General features: G+C 45.4%; 1 protein-coding gene across 3 annotated transcripts in view; it reads right to left on the reverse strand.

The window, feature by feature from the left end:
* Nucleotides 1-21823, reverse strand: part of ARHGAP23 (Rho GTPase activating protein 23) — a 99362-nt gene that overhangs the window by 18859 nt on the left and 58680 nt on the right. For 2 of the 3 annotated variants that reach the window (XM_040438952.1, XM_040438954.1), the window contains exons 11-19: nt 21174-21311; nt 20741-21034; nt 20307-20368; nt 18080-18192; nt 17581-17702; nt 16977-17132; nt 11651-11729; nt 5189-5262; nt 4252-4341 (exon numbers count right to left, since the gene is read on the reverse strand). In XM_040438952.1, coding sequence (XP_040294886.1) covers nt 4252-4341; nt 5189-5262; nt 11651-11729; nt 16977-17132; nt 17581-17702; nt 18080-18192; nt 20307-20368; nt 20741-21034; nt 21174-21311 — 1128 coding nt within the window. The remainder of the gene's footprint in view (nt 1-4251; nt 4342-5188; nt 5263-11650; nt 11730-16976; nt 17133-17580; nt 17703-18079; nt 18193-20306; nt 20369-20740; nt 21035-21173; nt 21312-21823) is intronic. The other variant, XM_040438953.1, reaches the window with a different exon arrangement.

Genomic DNA, 21823 nt, shown 5'->3' on the forward strand with positions numbered 1-21823 from the left:
ACCGCAGAATCCCCAGAAGAGGGGCAAGAACTTTTGTAAATACTCGCGGAGCCGTCGTCAGACCGAACGGCAGAGCGACGAACTGGTAATGAGCTGCCTGGATGGCAAATCGAAGGAACCGTTGGTGGGCTGTGGCGATGTGGAGATATGCATCCTGGATGTCTAAGGACACCATGTGCTCCCCTTTCACCAGTGAAGCAACCACGGAACGGAGGGACTCCATCCTGAACCTTTGAACCCGCAGATAACGGTTCAACAGTTTTAGGTCCAGCACTGGCCTCACATCGCCCTCCTTTTTGGGGACCACAAACAGGTTGGAATAAAAACCCGTAAACCGCTCCTCCAAGGGAACAGATCACCCCCGTGAGAGAAGTGACTGGACTGCGTGCAAAAGAGCCGCGGTCCGGATGGGATCCCTGGAGGGCTGGGAGAGGAAGAAGCGGTTGGGGGGAAGAGACCTGAACTCTATTTTGTAGCCCGAGGAGACAACCTCGAGCGCCCATGCGTCCGGAATATGGGCGTGCCAAAACTCCTGAAACAGGAGAAGACGCCCCCCCACCTGTGAGGGTGGGGACAAACCTTCATGCTAAAGGCTGCTTACCTGGGGCTGTGCGAGGCTGCTGAGGGCGGGCGCCAGGCCTGCTGGGGCTTAAAGGACGGTCCTTTCCGCCGATCCTGATTGGGCGGCCCCGCCGCTGAGGTGGGTGCTGAACGGGTGCCCGAAAAGCGGCGAAAGGACTGAAAGCGAGAAGATGAAGTTCTGGACTGAAAAGGCCGCTTTGCCCTGGGTTGGGGCAGATGGGTGCTTTTTCCACCCGTAGCCTCCGAAATAATCTCATCTAATTTGGACCCAAATAGCCGAGACCCCGAGAACGGAAGCCTCAACAGGGAGCGCTTAGATGAGGAATCGGCTTTCCATGCCTTGAGCCACAACTCCCGGCGGATGGAAGTGGCGAGAGCTGAGGAACGGGCGATCATAGTCCCAGCATCCAGAGCCGCTTCACAGAGATATTTCCCTGCCTGAGAAATTTGGAGCGCTGACGATTGAAGTTCAGCGGGAGGGAGGTCGGACGCTATGTCCTGGTTCAAACGGAGGGACCACTCCGAAACTGCTTTGGCTACCCAGGCAGAGGCGAAAATCGGCCGCAATGCCGAACCGCTCGCTGTAAAGATCGACTTAGAGAGTGACTCTATGCGGTGGTCCACTGGATCCTGGAGGGACGAGCCATCCGCCACCGTGATGGTAGTGAATTTTGCCAAGCGAGCAACCGGTGGGTCCACCTTCGGTGGGGAGGACCATTTGTCCACGGACTCGCGTGGAAAAGAGTAGGTCTAGGCGTTTCGGAATAATGAAACGCAAACCTGGCTGGTCCCAAGCCTTCGTGACAACGATAGAAAAATCGTCGTGTAATGGGAACGATTTGGGGTTCTGCTTCGTACGCAGAAATGACACCCCTTGTTGGCTATTGGAGGGAAGGTCCTCCTGAACCTGGAAGGTGTCCCTTATTGCCGATATCAGGCTATCCACCATGGATGCAATCTGAGAAGAGTGCTCCGGGACCATATCTGCATCCGAATCCCCAAGCTCTCCTTCTGACAGTGCGTCGCCTAAAAGGGAGGACGCCTGTGAATGGGATCCAGGAGCAGGGGGGGATGCTGAGGCGTCAGAGGAGCAACGGGTGCCTGCTCAGGGGTGCTTACTAGGAAGTCTGCCTCTGGTTTGTGCGCTATGCGACTGTGCGGGTTGCACCGGTGGTGATTTCTCTACCAAACGACCCAGCAATGAAAGGGTGGAATGGGAGATTTTTGAGAGGTCTTCCACTGCCCGTGACAGGGACCTTGCCCAGTCTGGTTCCCCCTGGACAGGCCGCTCCAGGGCTTCTGTGGGCTGTTGTGCCCTAGGGGGATGGCTCTGTGCAGGTTTCTGACATGCAGAGCACAGTGATAGTGACTGACCACGAGGGAATTTCTCCAAACACAAGGAGCAGGCATAGTAGGTGGTCCTACAGGGTGCCTGGTGGGGGTCAGTGGCCGGGTCAGACATGGTCAAATCTCCTGCTGGATGGGGCTATCGATTGCCTACCAGTATGGAGGTCCCAGGTCCTGTGTCCTACCCACGCAGCGCCGAGGAGGAATCAGGAAGCTGAATCAGGGCGGGAGAATAAGCCACGCCCCCTTCCAGACCAGGATCTGCAAGCAACGCCCCCTTCCAACCCGGGACCGGCAAGCCACGCCCCCTTCCAGCCCGGGACCGGCAAGCCACGCCCCCTTCCAGCCCGGGAACGGCAGCCTAATGCTGAAGTGAGGTCAGAATGCCTATGTTCACCATGTCCGGCCCTGACCGCAGCGGTACTGGAACCGCTGCGGCTGAAAGGTAATGCCCGGCGCCCCAATCTGCAATACGTTCCCCCCCGTGCGGCGAGAGCAGTGAGGCCGGAGATCGAGCTGACGGACGGGCGGGTGGGGGGGTGGAAGATGGAGGAGGTTCTCCTGCAGCTAGGGGGATGAAGCAGATTACTTACCTGTCTTCATCTGTGTTCTTCACCCTATGATGCAACACCAGCAGGGCCACCCTATGACCGCTGGCACCATGCGACAGGGGTCCGGGCAGAGAAGGGCTGAAGAGAGGGTGGCCCTCTTGCTGGGGGGAAGCAGGGGAGCGAGGCTGCCCTGGTCCACTTTGCCTTCTTGGGGAGGCAAGGCGAGACTTAGATACACCGGCCAGCCTCCCGGGGATACAGGGACGCAGGCGACCCTGTGCCTCCTTCCAGTAGTCTGTGAATTAAAGATAAAAATAATAAAATCAAAATAAAAAATAAAAACGCCACCCTGCAAAGCAGGGAGGTCTGCCTCCTACGACACTAAGCTAAAAACTGATATGCTCTCTCCAGGCTGGAGGGGGTATAGCCTGCAGGGGAGGAGCTAACAGCTTTCAGCCTAGTGTCGCCTCCTAGTGGCAGCAGCAAGCTATACCCACGGTCCTGTGTCCCCCAATGATATGAGCGAGAAAAATTATAATAAACATTACGCCAAAACCGTATTTTTTAGGGAGCTCACCTCCCAAAAAACATAATGTTAATCAATCAAAAAGTCGTATGTACCCCAAATTGGTAGCAATAAAAAGTCACCTCATCCTGCAAAAATTGAGATCCCACACAAGACCATAGCCAGAAAAAAAATAAAAAATAAAAATTGCAACACAAAAACATTTTTTCTTCTAAAAATGCTCTTATTATATAAGCCAAAAGGCGAGTGTGGAAGTAGCCTCACTTTTATTATTTTATGTTTAGGGGAAAGAGTAAAAAAACAGCAATTTTAACATTATTTTGTGGGATTTATTTGCACGTTCTGTGTGTGGTATAAATAACACTTTATTATGTGGGTCAGTACAATTTATGATGATACCAAATTCATGTAGTTTTTTATTACTATTTTTATATTTATATTTTTCCATAATAACAACACTTGTTTTTACAAAATAATTTGGTTTTGTGTGGCTGCATTCCAAGACCCAGGACATTTTTATTTTTCTGAGGAGATAACTCTGAGGGCTAATACATTGTGATAGTGATAATCGTGATCAGGAGAGAGGATGCTTTTTCTCTCCTATCCTGCAAATGCTGGCACCCCGGCTGATCAGCTATTTGAAGAGGAGGTGGCGCTCCATGTGAGTGCAGCTTCCTGTTCATTACACTGCCCGTCATCTTGGAAGCGAGTGTAATTACATGTACTCGCTCCATTCACTTGAACACTACACCGCCGCTACAAGGGGACAACATGTAGTGCAATGAAGAGGAAGCAGCGTTCACATGGAGGGCTGCCTCCTCTTCAAACAGCTGATCGGTGGGGATGCCGGGTGTCGGACCCATGCAGATCAGATATAGATGACCTATTCTGAGGATAGGTCATCTATATGACACAATCCCTTTAACGCAAACCCTCCCCCTCACCCTGCTGCCGAGCTCTTTCCTAGCTCAACTGTTAAGTCCCTTTCCCAATGCCCGAGCAGAGCTCAAAACTGTTAGGGGGGGATAAAGGGCTTTCCATGGTGATTAATGAAATAGAATTAGTTTTTTATTTTAACCCCTTATGGCTTTTTTTCCCAATAAATGTATCTTCCTGGAAATCCCCTAAATTGCCATAATCCAAACTGGTTTTGACTGTAACATGCCTGTTCTTTGTATGTGTAAATCTGCATCAGACTAAACTGGTAGCTTCCCTGAAGTCCTGTATATTATATAGGATCCTCACCTTGTTTTTCTCTGAGTGATCAGCCACCGTCTTCAAGTGACGAACCAGGAAGCGCAGCGTCTCATAATAATATGAGGGGAGTTCCTTAATCTGTAGAGATCATATTATTAATAAGTAAACCCATCATCCACTCACAGGATATGTCAATTACAGACTCAAACTCCGATCTCTCTATGTAGCAGAACCAAGGGAGTCCGGTTGTGTGGCCATTGTAAAGAAATGTGGCCGTGATAAATATAATCTCCATAAAAAGAGGAGAAACTCTGTGAATACATTGCATTACTTATCTAAAGGCTATATAACTAGGGGCGGACTGGCCATTGACCCTACAGGAAAATTTTCAGGTAGGCCGATGTTCAGGGGGCCTCCCAAGCCCTCCTCATGGCCACCAGTCAGGTACATAGCAATCTGATGCTCTCAGCATTAATTAAAGCTAGGGGCATCTGGTTCTTATACACCTGGGTGGCAGAAGAAAGTGTTCTTCTGCATTTTGTACTGCACTACAGTATTTCTGACCTGCCTACTTGTATTGGCCCTGCCTTGTGTCAGTTTGGACCCACCTACAACATGGGGCCACTTTCAGGTTTTTCCAGGGCCACTTTAAGTTCCCAGTCTACCCCTGTATATAACAGACTATCGTACTATTCAAAAGTTTCAGAACTGATATATTACAGCATTCCTCGCTGGTGCAATGTCTGAACAAGGCTTGCCTTCTGGGAAGTGTAGTCTTTACCCCAGGCTCTGTATAGCATTCTCACTGACCACTGTTCCCAGTAGAACTGCGGACGCAGCAGTACAATATGTGTAGGCTGAATCTATATACAGTACAGACTGTTAAATAATGTTCATGATGAGCATACCCTTAAGTCATTAACAAACTACTACAAGTGAAACTGCAGGTTAATATGACATAGGATTAAGTGCCAAGAAAATGTACCAGTTTTCGAAGTCTTTTCATTCTCTCCCTGGAATCCTCCAAACGATTTGCTTCAATAAATTCATTGTATTTGTCTGAAGAGAAATGAATGACAGGCTGTAAGCAGACATCTAGCAGGAGAGTAGTAGTCACAAAGAGCGGTTCATTCCCAGTGCTTCATTAAAGGGAGTGGACACATTAATAACACGGCCTCCAGCATTTCACGCATCATTATTACATATTATTATGTTGGTGGAACCTCATGGTCTGTGACTTATTGTTCTCAGGGACTATGGTCATGTGGCTTTGGATTTCGGCACTTCCTGTGACATGCCCTTCCAGGTACTCTCTCCAGCCCGCTGTAATGTCATCACTAGGGATGAGCGAATCAACTTCGGATTCGCATAAAAGCTTGTCTAGCACTGTCATCACTGCAAGCACTAGCTCTGCCCATTTCTCCTGGAAGGCTTCCTGTCTGCAATGTACGTGATGTCAGTGATGACTAGGGATGAGTGAATCAACTCCGGATGAAACATCCTAAGTCGATTTGCATAAAACTTCGTTTGAATACTGTACGGAGCGAGCGCTCCGTACAGTATTAGAATGTATTGGCTCCGATAAGCCGAAGTTATTACTTCGCGAAGTCAGGAAATGTTTTTTTTACGGTACAAATCAATTTCTGAAGTTATTATGGGAAGTCTCGCGAGACTTCGCAAAGTAATAACTTTGGCTCATCGGAGCCAATACATTCTAATACTGTACGGAGCGCTCGCTCCGTACAGTATTCAAACGAAGTTTTATGCAAATCGACTTAGGATGTTTCATCCGGAGTTGATTCACTCATCCCTAGTCATCACTGACATCACGTACACTGCAGACAGGAAGCCTTCCAGGAGAAATGGGCAGAGCTAGTGCTTGCAGTGATGACAGTGCTAGACAAGCTTTGGTTTGCAAACCCAGCTGGAAACACCCAAAAGGGGAAATTCGGCTTCAAAACATCCGGGCCCGCACTAGTGATGTAGAGAACATGGGGAGGAAGGTGCAGAACCCCCAAAAAAGTATTTGGGGGACTAATTTGTTGTAAGTTGGGCAGATAAAAATAAAGCATTTGGGTTGGGAGAATCCCTTTAACCACCTCAGCCCCCCTAGCTTAAACACCCTTAATGACCAGGCCACTTTTTACACTTCTGCACTACACTACTTTCACCGTTTATTGCTCGGTCATGCAACTTACCACCCAAATGAATTTTACCTCCTTTTCTTCTCACTAATAGAGCTTTCATTTGGTGGTATTTCATTGCTGCTGACATTTTTACTTTTTTTGTTATTAATCGAAATTTAACGATTTTTATGCAAAAAAATGAAATTTTTCACTTTCAGTTGTAAAATTTTGCAAAAAAAACGACATCCATATATAAATTTTTCTCTAAATTTATTGTTCTACATGTCTTTGATAAAAAAAAAATGTTTGGGTAAAAAAAAAAAAAGGTTTGGGTAAAAGTTATAGCGTTTACAAACTATGGTACAAAAATGTGAATTTCCGCTTTTTGAAGCAGCTCTGACTTTCTGAGCACCTGTCATGTTTCCCGAGGTTCTACAATGCCCAGACAGTACAAACACCCCACAAATGACCCCATTTCGGAAAGTAGACACCCTAAGGTATTCGCTGATGGGCATAGTGAGTTCATAGAACTTTTTATTTTTTGTCACAAGTTAGCGGAAAATGATGATTTTTTTTTATTTGATTTTTTTCTTACAAAGTCTCATATTCCACTAACTTGTGACAAAAAATAAAAACTTCCATGAACTCACTATGCCCATCACGAAATACCTTGGGGTGTCTTCTTTCCAAAATGGGGTCACTTGTGGGGTAGTTATACTGCCCTGGCATTTTAGGGGCCCAAATGCGTGCGAAGTAGTTTGAAATCAAAATCTGTAAAAAATGGCCGGTGAAATCCGAAAGGTGCTCTTTGGAATGTGGGCCCCTTTGCCCACCTAGGCTGCAAAAAAGTGTCACACATGTGGTATTGCCGTACTCAGGAGAAGTTGGGCAATGTTTTTTGGGGTGTCATTTTACATATACCCATGCTGGGTGAGAGAAATATCTTGGCAAAAGACAACTTTTCCCATTTTTTTATACAAAGTTGGCATTTGACCAAGATATTTCTCTCACCCAGCATGGGTATATGTAAAATGACACCCCAAAAGACATTGCCCAACTTCTCCTGAGTACGGCAATACCACATGTGTGACACTTTTTTGCAGCCTAGGTGGGCAAAGGGGCCCACATTCCAAAGAGCACCTTTAGGATTTCACAGGTCATTTTTTACAGATTTTGATTTCAAACTACTTACCACACATTAGGGCCCCTAGAATGCCAGGGCAGTATAACTACCCCACAAGTGACCCCATTTTGGAAATAAAGACACCCCAAGGTATTCCGTGAGGGGCATGGCGAGTTCCTAGAAATTTTTATTTTTTGTCACAAGTTAGCAGAAAATGATGATTTATTTTTTTTCTTACAAAAAGTCTCATATTCCACTAACTTGTGACAAAAAATAAAAACTTCCATGAACTCACTATGCCCATCACGAAATACCTGGGGGTGTCTTCTTTCCAAAATGGGGTCACTTGTGGGGTAGTTATACTGCCCTGGCATTTTAGGGGCCCGAATGCGTGAGAAGTAGTTTGAAATCAAAATCTGTAAAAAATGACCTGTGAAATCCGAAAGGTGCTCTTTGGAATGTGGGCCCCTTTGCCCACCTAGGCTGCAAAAAAGTGTCACACATGTGGTATCGCAGTACTCAGGAGAAGTTGGGCAATGTGTTTTGGGGTGTCTTTTTACATATACTCATGCTGGGTGAGAGAAATATCTTGGCAAAAGACAACTTTTCCCATTTTTTATACAAAGTTGGCATTTGACCAAGATATTTATCTCACCCAGCATGGGTATATGTAAAATGACACCCCAAAACACATTGCCCAACTTCTCCTGAGTACGGCGATACCAGATGTGTGACACTTTTTTACAGCCTAGATGCGCAAAGGGGCCCACATTCCTTTTATGAGGGCATTTTTAGACATTTGGATCCCAGACTTCTTCTCACGCTTTAGGGCCCCTAAAATGCCAGGGCAGTATAAATACCCCACATCTGACCCCATTTTGGAAAGAAGACACCCCAAGGTATTCAATGAGGGGCATGGCGAGTTCATCGAATTTTTTTTTTTTTGGCACAAGTTAGCGGAAATTTTTTATTTATTTTTTTCTCACAAAGTCTCCCTTTCCGCTAACTTGGGACAAAAATTTCAATCTTTCATGGACTCAATATGCCCCTCACGGAATACCTTGGGGTGTCTTCTTTCCGAAATAGGGTCACATGTGGGGTATTTATACCGCCCTGGCATTCTAGGGGCCCTAAAGCGTGAGAAGAAGTCTGGAATACAAATGTCTAAAATATTTTACGCATTTGGATTGCGTGAGGGGTATGGTGAGTTCATGTGAGATTTTATTTTTTGACACAAGTTAGTGGAATATGAGACTTTGTAAGAAAAAAAAAAAAATTTCCACTAACTTGGGCCAAAAAAATGTCTGAATGGAGTCTTACAGGGGGGTGATCAATGACAGGGGGTGATCAATGACAGGGGGGTGATCAGGGAGTCTATATGGGGTGATCACCCCCCTGTCATTGATCACCCCCCTGTAAGGCTCCATTCAGACGTCCGTATGTTTTTTACAGATCCACGGATACATGGATCGGATCCGCAAAACACATACGGACGTCTGAATGGAGCCTTAAAGGGGGGTGATCAGAGAGTCTATATAGGGTGATCACCCCCCTGTCATTGATCACCCCCCTATAAGGCTCCATTCAGATGTCCGTATGTGTTTTGCGGATCCGATCCATGTATCCGTGGATCCGTAAAAAACATACGGACGTCTGAATGGAGCCTTACAGGGGGGTGATCAATGACAGGGGGGTGATCAGGGAGTCTATATGGGGTGATCACCCCCTGTCATTGATCACCCCCTGTAAGGCTCCATTCAGACGTCCGTATGTGTTTTGCGGATCCGATCCATGTATCCGTGGATCCGTAAAAAACATACGGACGTCTGAATGGAGCCTTACAGGGGGGTCATCAATGACAGGGGGGTGATCAGGGAGTCTATATGGGGTGATCACCCCCCTGTCATTGATCACCCCCCTATAAGGCTCCATTCAGATGTCTGTATGCGTTTTGCGGATCCGATCCATGTATCCGTGGATCCGTAAAAAACATACGGACGTCTGAATGGAGCCTTACAGGGGGGTGATCAATGACAGGGGGGTGATCAGGCAGTCTATATGGGGTGATCACCCCCCTGTCATTGATCACCCCCCTATAAGGCTCCATTCAGATGTCCGTATGTGTTTTGCGGATCCGATCCATGTATCCGCGGATCCGTAAAAAACATACGGACATCTGAATGGAGCCTTACAGGGGGGTGATCAATGACAGGGGGGTGATCAATGACAGGGGGGTGATCAGGGAGTCTATATGGGGTGAGTGATCACCCCCCTGTCATTGATCACCCCCCTATAATGCTCCATTCAGATGTCCGTATGTGTTTTGCGGATCTGATCCATGTATCCGTGGATCCGTAAAAAACATACGGACGTCTGAATAGAGCCTTACAGGGGGGTGATCAATGACAGGGGGGTGATCAGGGAGTCTATATGGGGTGATCACCCCCTGTCATTGATCACCCCCTGTAAGGCTCCATTCAGACGTCCGTATGTGTTTTGCGGATCCGATCCATGTATCCGTGGATGCGTAAAAAACATACGGACGTCTGAATGGAGCCTTACAGGGGGGTGATCAATGACAGGGGGGTGATCAGGGAGTCTATATGGGGTGATCACCCCCCTGTCATTGATCACCCCCCTATAAGGCTCCATTCAGATGTCCATATGTGTTTTGCGGATCCGATCCATGTATCCGTGGATCCGTAAAAAACATACGGACGTCTGAATGGAGCCTTACAGGGGGGTGATCAATGACAGGGGGGTGATCAATGACAGGGGGGTGATCAGGGAGTCTATATGGGGTGATCACCCCCCTGTCATTGATCACCCCCCTATAAGGCTCCATTCAGATGTCCGTATGTGTTTTGCGGATCCGATCCATGTATCCGCGGATCCGTAAAAAACATACGGACGTCTGAATGGAGCCTTACAGGGGGGTGATCAATGACAGGGGGGTGATCAGGGAGTCTATATGGGGTGATCACCCCCTGTCATTGATCACCCCCTGTAAGGCTCCATTCAGACGTCCGTATGTGTTTTGCGGATGCGATCCATGTATCCGTGGATCCGTAAAAAACATGCGGACGTCTGAATGGAGCCTTACAAGTGGGTGATCAATGACAGGGGGGTGATCAGGGAGTCTATATGGGGTGATCAGGGGTTAATAAGTGACAGGGGGGGGGTGTAGTGTAGTGGTGTTTGGTGCTACTTATTACTGAGCTGCCTGTGTCCTCTGGTGGTCGATCCAAACAAAAGGGACCACCAGAGGACCAGGTAGCAGGTATATTAGACGCTGTTATCAAAACAGCGTCTAATATACCTGTTAGGGGTTAAAAAAAATCGCATCTCCAGCCTGCCAGCGAACGATCGCCGCTGGCAGGCTGGAGATCCACTCGCTTACCTTCCGATCCTGTGAACGCGCGCGCCTGTGTGCGCGCGTTCACAGGAAATCTCGCGTCTCGCGAGATGACGCATATATGCGTGACTGTGCGCAGGGCTGCCGCCTCCGGAACGCGATCCTGCGTTAGGCGGTCCGGAGGCGGTTAAAGGGATAACCCCATGACTAATGTAAAAATGAACATATAGTTCATGACAGTCTCAAAGCTAGAACCAGCCCTGTACCTCACATGGACCCAGAGATCTCCCCGTTCATTGCTCTGCTAGATTTATATCAAGCTGACAGCTCAAGGGGCGTGTCCTTTCTGCTGCAGCTAAGAGGGTGTGTCCATGCTCGCCCTATCACAGCTCAGGAGGCAGCTGAAGGATGAAACTGAGCATGAGCAGCCTTTAAAGTGAGCAGGTCAAAGAAATAAGAAAAATAACTAACAGCAGGGGGCGCTATGCAGATACATTTTATTGAATAACTGAGTGACTATGCAAAAAATTTTATTACATGCAATTACAAAAGTATTCAGGCCCAGGTGCTGGTTTGAAAACTCCAGAATATGTTTTAATGGGAAAACCACTTTAATTAAAATTAATAGGCAATTCCTGCCAATGCAATTTCCTTATATCATTGCATCCAAGTGCACAAGGATATTGATAATTAGTTTCTTCTGGTGTTTCTAAGGTGAGCAGCAACAGTCTGGGAGCATTATGTATATGCTGTAACTGGGCTCCAGTGATTTCTGCCACCAGTATATCACCAGTGTGAGAATTTCACCCACTCATGACAGTGGACAAGCGCCGTCATACTCACCGTCAGTGAAGAGGGGTTCAGGCAGCTTTCTGAAGAATAATTTAAGCAAACTGCTGACCACGTTCAAGTCCTGCCACCGCTGAAAACACATGAGAGAAATATCTTCAAGTAACATTAAAGAGGTTGCAGAGATCACACAACACCTTGTAATATAAATTCTATGGGTATGTTGGGGTAATAGTGAGGTTACCTTCATCCAGAACCCCTCCCGTCACCAGAGTAGAACGCTGCTACTGCTGGCTGACCCCACAGTAAGCAAGGTTTTGGGGGGACCTATCAAACGGGAACAAGTTACTGTCCAAACCAGACAACTATTTTACTTCACTGAATCTGATAAAACAGAAGAGATAGCTGCTCTCTGCGGATTTTAAAATTATTGCAACAAAAGGCTCCCGCACACTGATAATATGTATGGGTCACATACAGATCCGGAAACAGGTCATTGTTTTCACATTTACAGTAACATTTTTGGATCCATTTTTGTTCAATAATCTGTCAGTTTTTCATCCATATTTATTCTGTATTAAATTCAGTTTTTGTAATATTGCTGAAATACTGTGAAAGTGGTTAATGAACATGAATTGTGCTAATTGTACTTAATTATTAAGTATTCTCCATTTTAGGTCATTCATCAGCGGTGGTCGTGCTTGCACACTGTAGGAAAAAGTGCCGGCCTCTCTGGTGGCTGAGACCGTGGGAGCTCACATAGGCTACTGGTTTTCCTATAGTGTGCAAGCACGACCACCGCTGATGGACTGCAAGGTGGTCATAACCATGGAAACATGCAGTTTATAATGTAATGGAAAAATGAATCCAGCCAGCAAAGGAAGCAATATGGATAAAAACAATATATTAGTAAGTGGCTAGTAATAACTTCCGCTACATAATAAATGCTATTTTCTGAAGTGAGACAATCCCTTTAAATGTCTGTCTGTACACATCTGATCATGAGTCATGAAAAGCATGATATTTACAGACCGCAAGGAAAGAGGAACTGATGAAGTAAGCAATATTTTAGTGACAATTGTGTTAAGCAGCATCCATATAAGGGCTCTTTCACACTTGCGTTGTCCGGATCCGGCGTGTACTCCACTTGCCGGAATTACACGCCGAAAAACGCAAGTGTACTGAAAGCATTTGAAGACGGAGCCGTCTTCAAAATGCGTTCAGTGTTACTATGGCAGCCAGGACGCTATTAAAGTCCTGGTTGCCATAGTAGGAGCGGGGAGCGGGGGAGCAGTATACTTACAGTCCGTGCGGCTCCCGGGGCGCTCCAGAATGACGTCAGGGCGCCCCATGCGCATGGATGACGTGATCCATGCGATCACGTGATCCATGCGCTTGGGGCCCCCTGACGTCACTCTGGAGCGCCCCGGGAGCCACACGGACGGTAAGTATGCTGCTCCCCCGCTCCCCGCTACACTTTACCATGGCTGCCAGGACTTTAGCGTCCCGGCAGCCATGGTAACCATTCAGAAAAAGCTAAATGTCGGGTCCGGCAATGCGCCGAAACGACGTTTAGCTTAAGGCCGGATCCGGATCAATGCCTTTCAATGGGCATTAATTCCGGATCCGGCCTTGCGGCAAGTGTTCCGGATTTTTGGCCGGAGCAAAAAGCGCAGCATGCTGCTGTATTTTCTCCGGCAAAAAACGTTCCGTTCCGGAACTGAAGACATCCTGATGCATCCTGAACGGATTTCTCTCCATACAGAATGCATTAGGATAAAACTGATCAGGATTCTTCCGGCATAGAGCCCCGACGACGGAACTCTATGCCGGAAGAAAAGAACGCAGGTGTGAAAGAGCCCTTATCTATTTCCTCTATAAGTTTAATCATAAGTATAGAGCCAGTGTTTTCTTTAATCTGTTTCGCAATAATAAGGTAATTTATGTTGTATTTGTAAGTAGAGGAGCTGCTGAGATAGCATGAGATTATTAAATCTAGAATCACGTGCATATATGTAACAGATGCATCATCCTTTTCCATACACTTCTGATTGGTCACTTTAATAAAATAATCTAATTGGTTGTATTAAAATTAATGTCTAAGGGGGTTTGACCCCCTCGAGGCTATAGTTAATCGCTCTAAGGCCTCTTTCACACAAGTAATACGGATTGGGTCAGGATCTGTTCAGGGAAAACTGAAGTGCGTTTTTCACGCGCATGAAGAAAAACCGAAGAATCTACATCTCTTAACAACCTTCAGTGAAAAATGCATTGCATCTAAATGCAATCCGTTTTTCACACAAGCCCCATTCACTTTTTTGAGCCAGGGCTGCGTGAAAAACATAAAATATAGAACCTGCTGCGATTCTTCCTGAAAGCAAAGATTATGCGTGAAAAACAACGCTATGTACACAGACCCATTGAAATGAATTAGTCAGGATTCAATCCTGATGCTATTAGTTCGCTACACACATCGCATCTGGAATGAAAACTCGCTGGTGTGAAAGGCTGGTTTACTTCCCTTGGCAAAGAGGAAGACCATTAACCAAGCCAGCAAGCCAGGTGTAGTCCCCAAGATCATCCCGTTCCATATGGGGAAGGGAGGGGGGGTGCCGGTTGCATAATACAGCCCGGCCGCAAAAACCAGGATCAGAAATAGCTCTGTCCCTGGTCATTTAACTTCAGCATTTGAATGGTTAGACAGAGGGAGAGGGCTCCCTCTGTCCTCCAATTGGAGCCCCCGTAACAAAATTGCAAGGCATCAACTAGCTGCAATGACAGCCTGGGGTCTTGTGAAGGCTACCAGGTCCATCATAGCAAACTGCCTATAAAAACAGGCAGCCAATAAAAATCCCATAGAAAGCAATAGTAATGTATTGAAGTTTACGGTGCAAGCAAATCAGTGGATTTCATGTACAAGTATTCTAAGGCAGAGGTCAGCAACCTCCGACACTCCAGCTGTTGTGAAACTACAACTCCCAAAATGCTCCATTCACTTCTATGGGAGCTCTGAGAACAGCCAAGCACTTGTGTATGCTGGGAGTCATGGTTGTAGAGTGCCGAAGATTGCTGATCCCTGCTCTAAGGGACTAAAAATGACAATAAAAAAATGAATGTTTAAAATAAAGATAAAAAACACAAAAAAAAACACATTAAAAATTCAAATCAATTCGTTTCCCAATTTTACATATCAAAATAAAAATATATATATAACTGGTATTGCTGCATCCCAAAGCGTCCAAACTTTTAAAATATAAAGATTTTTCTTGCATAGTGAATGAGTTAATGGGGGGAAAATATGTGCAATCTGCCAATTTTAGTCACCTTGCCCCTTCAAAAAAATTAAATAAAAGTGATTCAAAACTCATATGCACCCCAAAAATGGTACCACTAAAAACTACAGATCGTCTTGCAAAACAAAACAAGCTCTCACAAAGCTCTACAAGATAAAAAGTCATGGCTGTCAAAATATGGAGATGCATAGAAAATTTTTCTTTTTTCAAAGGTTTTTATTTTTAGAGAAGTAAAACATAATAAAAACTATATAGATTTTGGTACCGTCATGTCATTTTTAGCTAACAGTGAATGCTGTAAAAACAAAACCCCCAAAAAATGACAGAATTGTGCTTTTAATTTCACCCCACAGAGAATTTTTTCCCCCATTTTCCAGTGCAAGCTACAGTAAATACAATTGCCCTGCAAAAAAGATGTCTTCATATAACTATCTGAATAAAAAATGTAAAAAGTTACAGCTCTTGGAAGGCAGAGAGGAAAAAACAAATAAACAAATTGGCTTGGTCGTTAAGGGGTTAAATTTAACCACTGACTTTTATGAGTTAAAAACTGTAACAATAGGGATCTGTTGGAATATGTTGCACATGGGAAAAAAAATTCATGCGCTTAAAAAACAAAAACAAAAATGTGAATAAAACCATTTAAAGGGCACCTTTCACCGTAAAAATACGAAATAGGGTCCATTCACACGTCCGTAGTGTATTGCGGATCCGTAATACACCCGGCCGGCACCCCCCATAGAACTGCCTATTCTTGTCTGCAATTGCGGACAAGAATAGGACATGTTCTATTTTTTTCCGGAGCCGCAGACCGGAAGATCAGGGGTGCGCTCCGGAAATGCACAGTGTGCTATCCACATCCATTCCTGCCCCATAGAGAATGAATGGGTCCGCACCCGATCCGCAGAATTGCGGAACGGGTGCGGACACATTCACGGACGTGTGAATGGACCCTTACTCTGCAGGCAGCAGGTTATAGAGCAGGAGAAGCTGAGCAGATTGATATTTACTTTTATGGGACAATATTCAGTATAACTTGTATTTCACATTTAAATTCCTGCTCATTCTGGGCTGTGAAGTCCAGGAGGCGGTCCTATCAGTGATTGACAGCCTTCTCTCTATAACTCTGTATATAGAGATAGCTGTCAATCACTGATAGGACCGCCTCCTGGACTTCACAGCCCAGAATAAGCAGGAATTTAAATGAATGAAATCCACGTTTTTCTGAATCTTTTCCCACAAAACGATATATCAATTTTCTCAGCTCCTCCTGCTCTATACCATGTTTCCTTCAGCTCAGATACCAAGTTCAATGTGTCAGGTTTCCTTTGAATGTATTGGCATCATTCTTTTCAATAAGACAAATAAAAAATTTAAGGATTTATCCAACATAATTAAAAATTAATAGCAGGCAAGAGTGTGTTTAGAATAGAATATTTTTTAACTCACCTTTCAAAATGCCCCTCTTGTCCTTTTTAAAGTGCAAGAACAGCACATCACTGCTGAGCACATGTGAGTGCTTAGGCTACTGACTGGCTGCAGTGGTTTCATGACCAAGAATGGCTGCTCCGACACTTCGGTCTGGCGGGGACTGTCTGTAGCCGTGGTACTGGAGCAGAGGGCATTTTAAAAGATTTTGACGTTGCTGCCTGCCACTTGTTTTTTTAATTATGCAGGACAACCTTTTTACTATGAATCTGTAATAAGGAGGTGTAAATGAGCCTGAGTAGCTGTTAACCTGGCCGTACACCCGCCAGTTTTGTCAGGACCAGTTGACCATCTAATGCTCATGCAGAAGCCCATTACAACAATCAGAGCAGACGGGAGGGCATTGTGGACTGCTCACCGCAGACATCGAAGGGCATTTCAGTGTAGTGGGATGCCAGGGGGGCACTTGTGAGGGCGGCACACATTGCACTAAAACATCTTTCTCAGTCCTGCCGATACTAAAAACATTCACACAGATATATTTAAACAGCTTTCCCAGGCTGCTGTCTAGCTCTGTCAGCAGTTTTGCTTGATCAAAACAGCTCACAGACTTCCTTTAAAGTGTACCCAGGACAGTGACCCAGCGCCATTTCTCTTACCTGGTCCTGTATGTTGGTTTCAATCAGACCCTTGTTAAGGTATTCTTGCAGACTGCTCACCACAGCATTATTCCCAGGAACACGGTATATTCCCAAATACTCCAGACCCTTCTGTTCAACCAGTGTACAGCACAGCTCCACTATTAGAGGAACGCCCTGCAGGCAACATGAGGTGAATTTAGGAGAGATCTGTGTCTTCCAAGAAACTCACAGCAAGAGGCAGGGGAGAACAATAAGGAAATATTCAATAAAATTCCACCACCCAACAAAGACCGTCCATTGTTGATCGGGATAGGTCATCAATATCAGACTTGACGGTGGTCGGACTCCCGGCACTCAGTTGGCCTCTTCCTAGGCCAGTGACATCATGTTCATTGGTCACATGGCTTAGGCGCTAATTGAGTCCCATACCAATCACAGCTGCTATCAAATGGACGGTGCTTGGTAACTCTGAGCGCTGCAGCTTCCCCAAACAGCTCATCCGCGGGGGCGCCAGGATGTTAAACACCGGTGGACTCATATTGATGATCTATCCTGAGGGCAGGTCATCAATATGTAAATCCTGGGGAACCCCTTTAAGATCTATAGGAGAGATGATCCACACCTTGTTCTCTGCAGCAGGCTGACAATCTTCCAGTCTCACTCCAAAAGCCCTCGGTGGACACTTTTTGTTCTTCTTCATGAGGTTGATCCCCCAAGGAACTTTTGAAGAAGGCCCTTCCTCTGCTAGGAAAATAAACCCAAATCATCACTTTGCAGTGTATGAAGATACGATTTCTCATGTTTTTTTTTAAATGGGGTGATGCATACACTCAGTACAGTTAGTGTGGAATTAGTAGGGATCAGTATGCAACATGCAGGTGGTGGTGGGAACTAATGGTCAATGTAAATTTGCCTTTTGGCATTAACTTATTTCCTGTATAATATCCTTAGTGACTAAAAGTTACAGCTGTAAAGTGTATTCTGTACAACGCATGTGTGACATCAGATGAAAGAAGCTGGCAGAGAGACTGAGAGTGTGCACACAAACATAACCCAATGCTGCTATCTATCTATCTACACACTTTAAGAATGATCTCTGTAGAAGCTCATGATTGTCCTACCTTTTACAGCATTGTCCTGTCTGGGTGAGCGAGGAGCAGCCGATAGAAGATCTGATCGAATACCTAGGTTTCTTGTCCCCTTAGGGGACGTGTCAGGTTTGGCCCCAGTAATACTAAAATAAAAACAGAAGATTAAAATGCTGACTCTTAAACGTGTTTTTCCACTATCCAAATGATAGCATTTTATAGCATTCAGAGCACAATTCTTCTGATGCACAGCTCCAGATCCCATGTTAAATTCCTCGCTGCTCCAGTTGTTCCCTCCAGTCATTGTTTAATTTGCTGTGGCAATCACATGCTGTACATCCATGTGACTGCTGCAGCCAAAGAATGGCCTCAGTGGTCTCAAGCTTTACAAGTCAATGAAGGGGGCTGCAGAACTCACATGGATGTATGACACGTGATCATTACAGCAAAGTGATCCAAGACTGGTTGGCACCATGGATAAGCGAGGGATTTAGTAACTGCTATTTTTTACTTTATCATACTTCCTAATCTTACACAATTTTTAAATGGGAATCTGTCACGAACGACCTCCCTATCCAACTGTTTGCATAGACACAGAGCTGCGGTTCACCTGATTATAACAGTGTTTTTCTTTTGCTGATCTCAGACTCTGTTCCAGAGTTATGAGACTTTTTCTTAATATGCAAATCAGGTCTTTGGTGCGATGAGGGCGTCACCATTGCTCTTGTTGCACACAAACTCCACTCCTTTCTGTGGCCACCCCATCCATGGCAGCCTTAATTAAAATGGCCAGGCAGTGGCAAAGCAGCAAGGAAGGGGTTGGTCACAGAAAGGAGTGGAGCTTGAGTGCAACAAGAGCAATGGTGACACTTTCATTGCACCAAAAGCCTAATTTGCATATTAAGAAAAAGTATCATAGCTCAGGAACAGAGCCTCAGATTAACAAAAGACAAATAACGTTTTAAACAGGTGGACCACAGCTATGTGTCTATGTAAACAGTTGAATAGGTAGGTCGCTAGTGATAGATTCCCCTCAAAGAGTCAGTCATTACCAGCGACAGTTTTTAACTCTTTGCATCACAGTGTAGTTCTCCTATTGTGATTTCCAAATATATCTTTACGTCCTGCCCCCTCTTCTTTTGACCGCTAAAAACAGCTTTTTATAACTATGCTAATAAGGAATAAAAGAGCTCAAGGGGCTGTATTTATCCCTAAAAGAGCCCATCAGAACAGAGCCCCACTCCTAACCTCCTCGTCTTCTCTCCACCTCCCAGCCTAGCCAAATCTCCCCAACCCACTTCAAATCTCACGCAGATGTACATCTCAATTATGTCTATGCCTGCCCAGGCTGTGAACTTCTGTGGACATCTGCTTTTTCAACTGAACGGCGCGTAGTTGAAGAAGCTGATGCCCACAGAAGTTCACAAACGGCACAGACGCACACAAAGGAGATGTGCACCTGCGTGAGGTTTGAAGTGGCATCATGATGATATTGAGGAGGTTTGGCGAGGTTGGAAGGTGGAAAGAAGAGGAGGCGGCGAAGAGTGGGGCTCCGTTCTCATGGGCACGGATGGGCTCCTTAACTCCACATTAGCATAATTATAAAAACTTGTTTTTAGGGGTCAAAAGAAGAGGGAGCAGGACATAAAAATGTATTTGGAAATAACAATAGGAGAGGTGGTGACAGACTCCCTTTTAATCCTGGACATAACATGCTGGCTACCTGCAACTACCACTAGAGGGAGCTTGAGGTCTATCTGAATACTGTTATACACTGAATTTAATTAAAAGGCAATGTGCAGTAAACTCCCTCTTGTGATGGCTTCAGGTGTAACAAGCATGTTACATTTTAAAGAGGTAGTCTAAGCCAGTTAAATTTTTTTCAAACCATCTAAGAATGATTTATATTAATAAAAGCAGCAATGCTCACATTACGGATATCAGGTCTCCTGCCGGTCTCTACGTCCTGCTCCCTCTCACTGACTATAGCAGTGACCATTGACTGGCTGCAGCGCTCACATGTCCATGGGCAGCAGGAAGTTAAAACTGGCAGGGGACCTGGGAAGTGTTGTAACAGGACAAGTAATTGGAGAATCAGTAATGTGAGCCTAATATGTCTCTGTGGGAGAATTTGGATGCCCTATCGCCATAAACATATTAAGACATTAATTGGCGCAGAATTCTGGAGCTAAACATAACATGGATATTAAGGTGGACATTCAATGTAAGCCAATAGAGAAGATGTGTCTGCAATAGTCACCTCACTTTACGATAGTCATTGAGCTTCTTGTTAATCAAAGCATGACTGGCAAAGCCTGGGTCCTGGGAGGAAGCGAGAGAAAGTGGAAGTTTTAGTCCAGCAAAACAACAAATCTATGACATACTTTACTAGTTTTATACTAACATTTACATTCTCCTAGCCCTTTGTGTGGAAACCATTTTAAAATTGAAAAAAAAACAACAACAAAAAAACTGTTACAATAAAACGTAGAAATAAATATTAAAATGTCTCATGCGGTTGCGGTCATCTCTTGACATATTTAATGTTGTGTTGCATAAAGCCCTCTTCTTCTCGTGGCTAATGCGCAGATTAGTGCTCCACACATCAAAACTTCTTACATGCCTCCTACTTTAATCCCTTTCCTTTTACTATATGCTAAAACCCATCAAAGAGCAGAGAAAAAGCCACCTTACCTCACCCTCGTCCCGGCTGTTCTCTCTAATGGCTTTTACCCAGCCTAACATATCATCTCGATCCTCAGCCTGAAAGAGATATTCACAGAAGTCAGGTGTCGTCAGCCGGAAGACGTGCTTCCTCTTGGTCTCGCTGTAAGAGATGTCCACCAGGCTTCCAAGGATGCTGATCGGCTGCTCCTCCTCACCTGGCCCCGGCCCCCGTGTCTCTGGACGCTCCTTGTGCAAGAAGAGGAGGTGAGGGCGCAGGATGGAGTACACGCGTTTCCACTGACGGAGCCCGCCGCCAACCTTCTACAGGGCACAAGAGAAAAAAGTTTTAACCCCGATACAGAAGTAGACGTGAAGACGGTCGCTGAGTGGCCACTTGAGGAGGAAGAAATTATAGAATCAGTCGCACAAAACATAAATGAACACTACACCACCGCCATACCTTGCCCTTGTTAGTGAGGATCTGCTTATAGAGCAGCCAGCCTTCCCTGTGCACATCACTGAGCTCCGTATCTGACAGTTCAGAAGCGGAGTGCCGTTTAGACCGACCATCCTCAGATGCAACCAAACTATCCAGAGACTGCAAGGAATTAGAGAAATATACGACTGTGATGCATCTCTTTTGCACCTACTCATAAGTAATAGTAGTTAAACAGTAATAAAGTCAAGGTGCATTACTATGCGCTATAATACATGTGAAATGCCTGCAACTAAGACTTTAACATTGTGTAAAAAATGTGTGTAGTTTTGGGGTAGTTTTAAATTTGCGTCCTGCCACTAGGGGGCACTCTGCTGTTGCTGTATAGGTGCAATATATCAGAACATCTATTTGGAAATATTTCGATACTGCAGGCCGTGTTCCTTGCTGTGCAGCTTTGTGCTACATTGAGTCTTCAACTGAGCAGGTGTTAAACTAGAGGCACTAAAGCCACATCCTTGTTGTCATTACAAGGAATGACATAATCATAGCCCTGGCCCCTGTTATAGGATCCTAGCCCTGGCCCCTGTTATAGGAGATCCTCTGATCTCCATAGAGGACAAGATCTTTTGTCCGATAGCAACAGCTCTGAAAGGGCTTGTCCACCTTTTATT

This window comes from Bufo bufo, chromosome 6 (genome assembly GCF_905171765.1).
Source record: "Bufo bufo chromosome 6, aBufBuf1.1, whole genome shotgun sequence".
In the NCBI taxonomy this organism is placed as follows: Eukaryota; Metazoa; Chordata; class Amphibia; order Anura; family Bufonidae; genus Bufo; species Bufo bufo.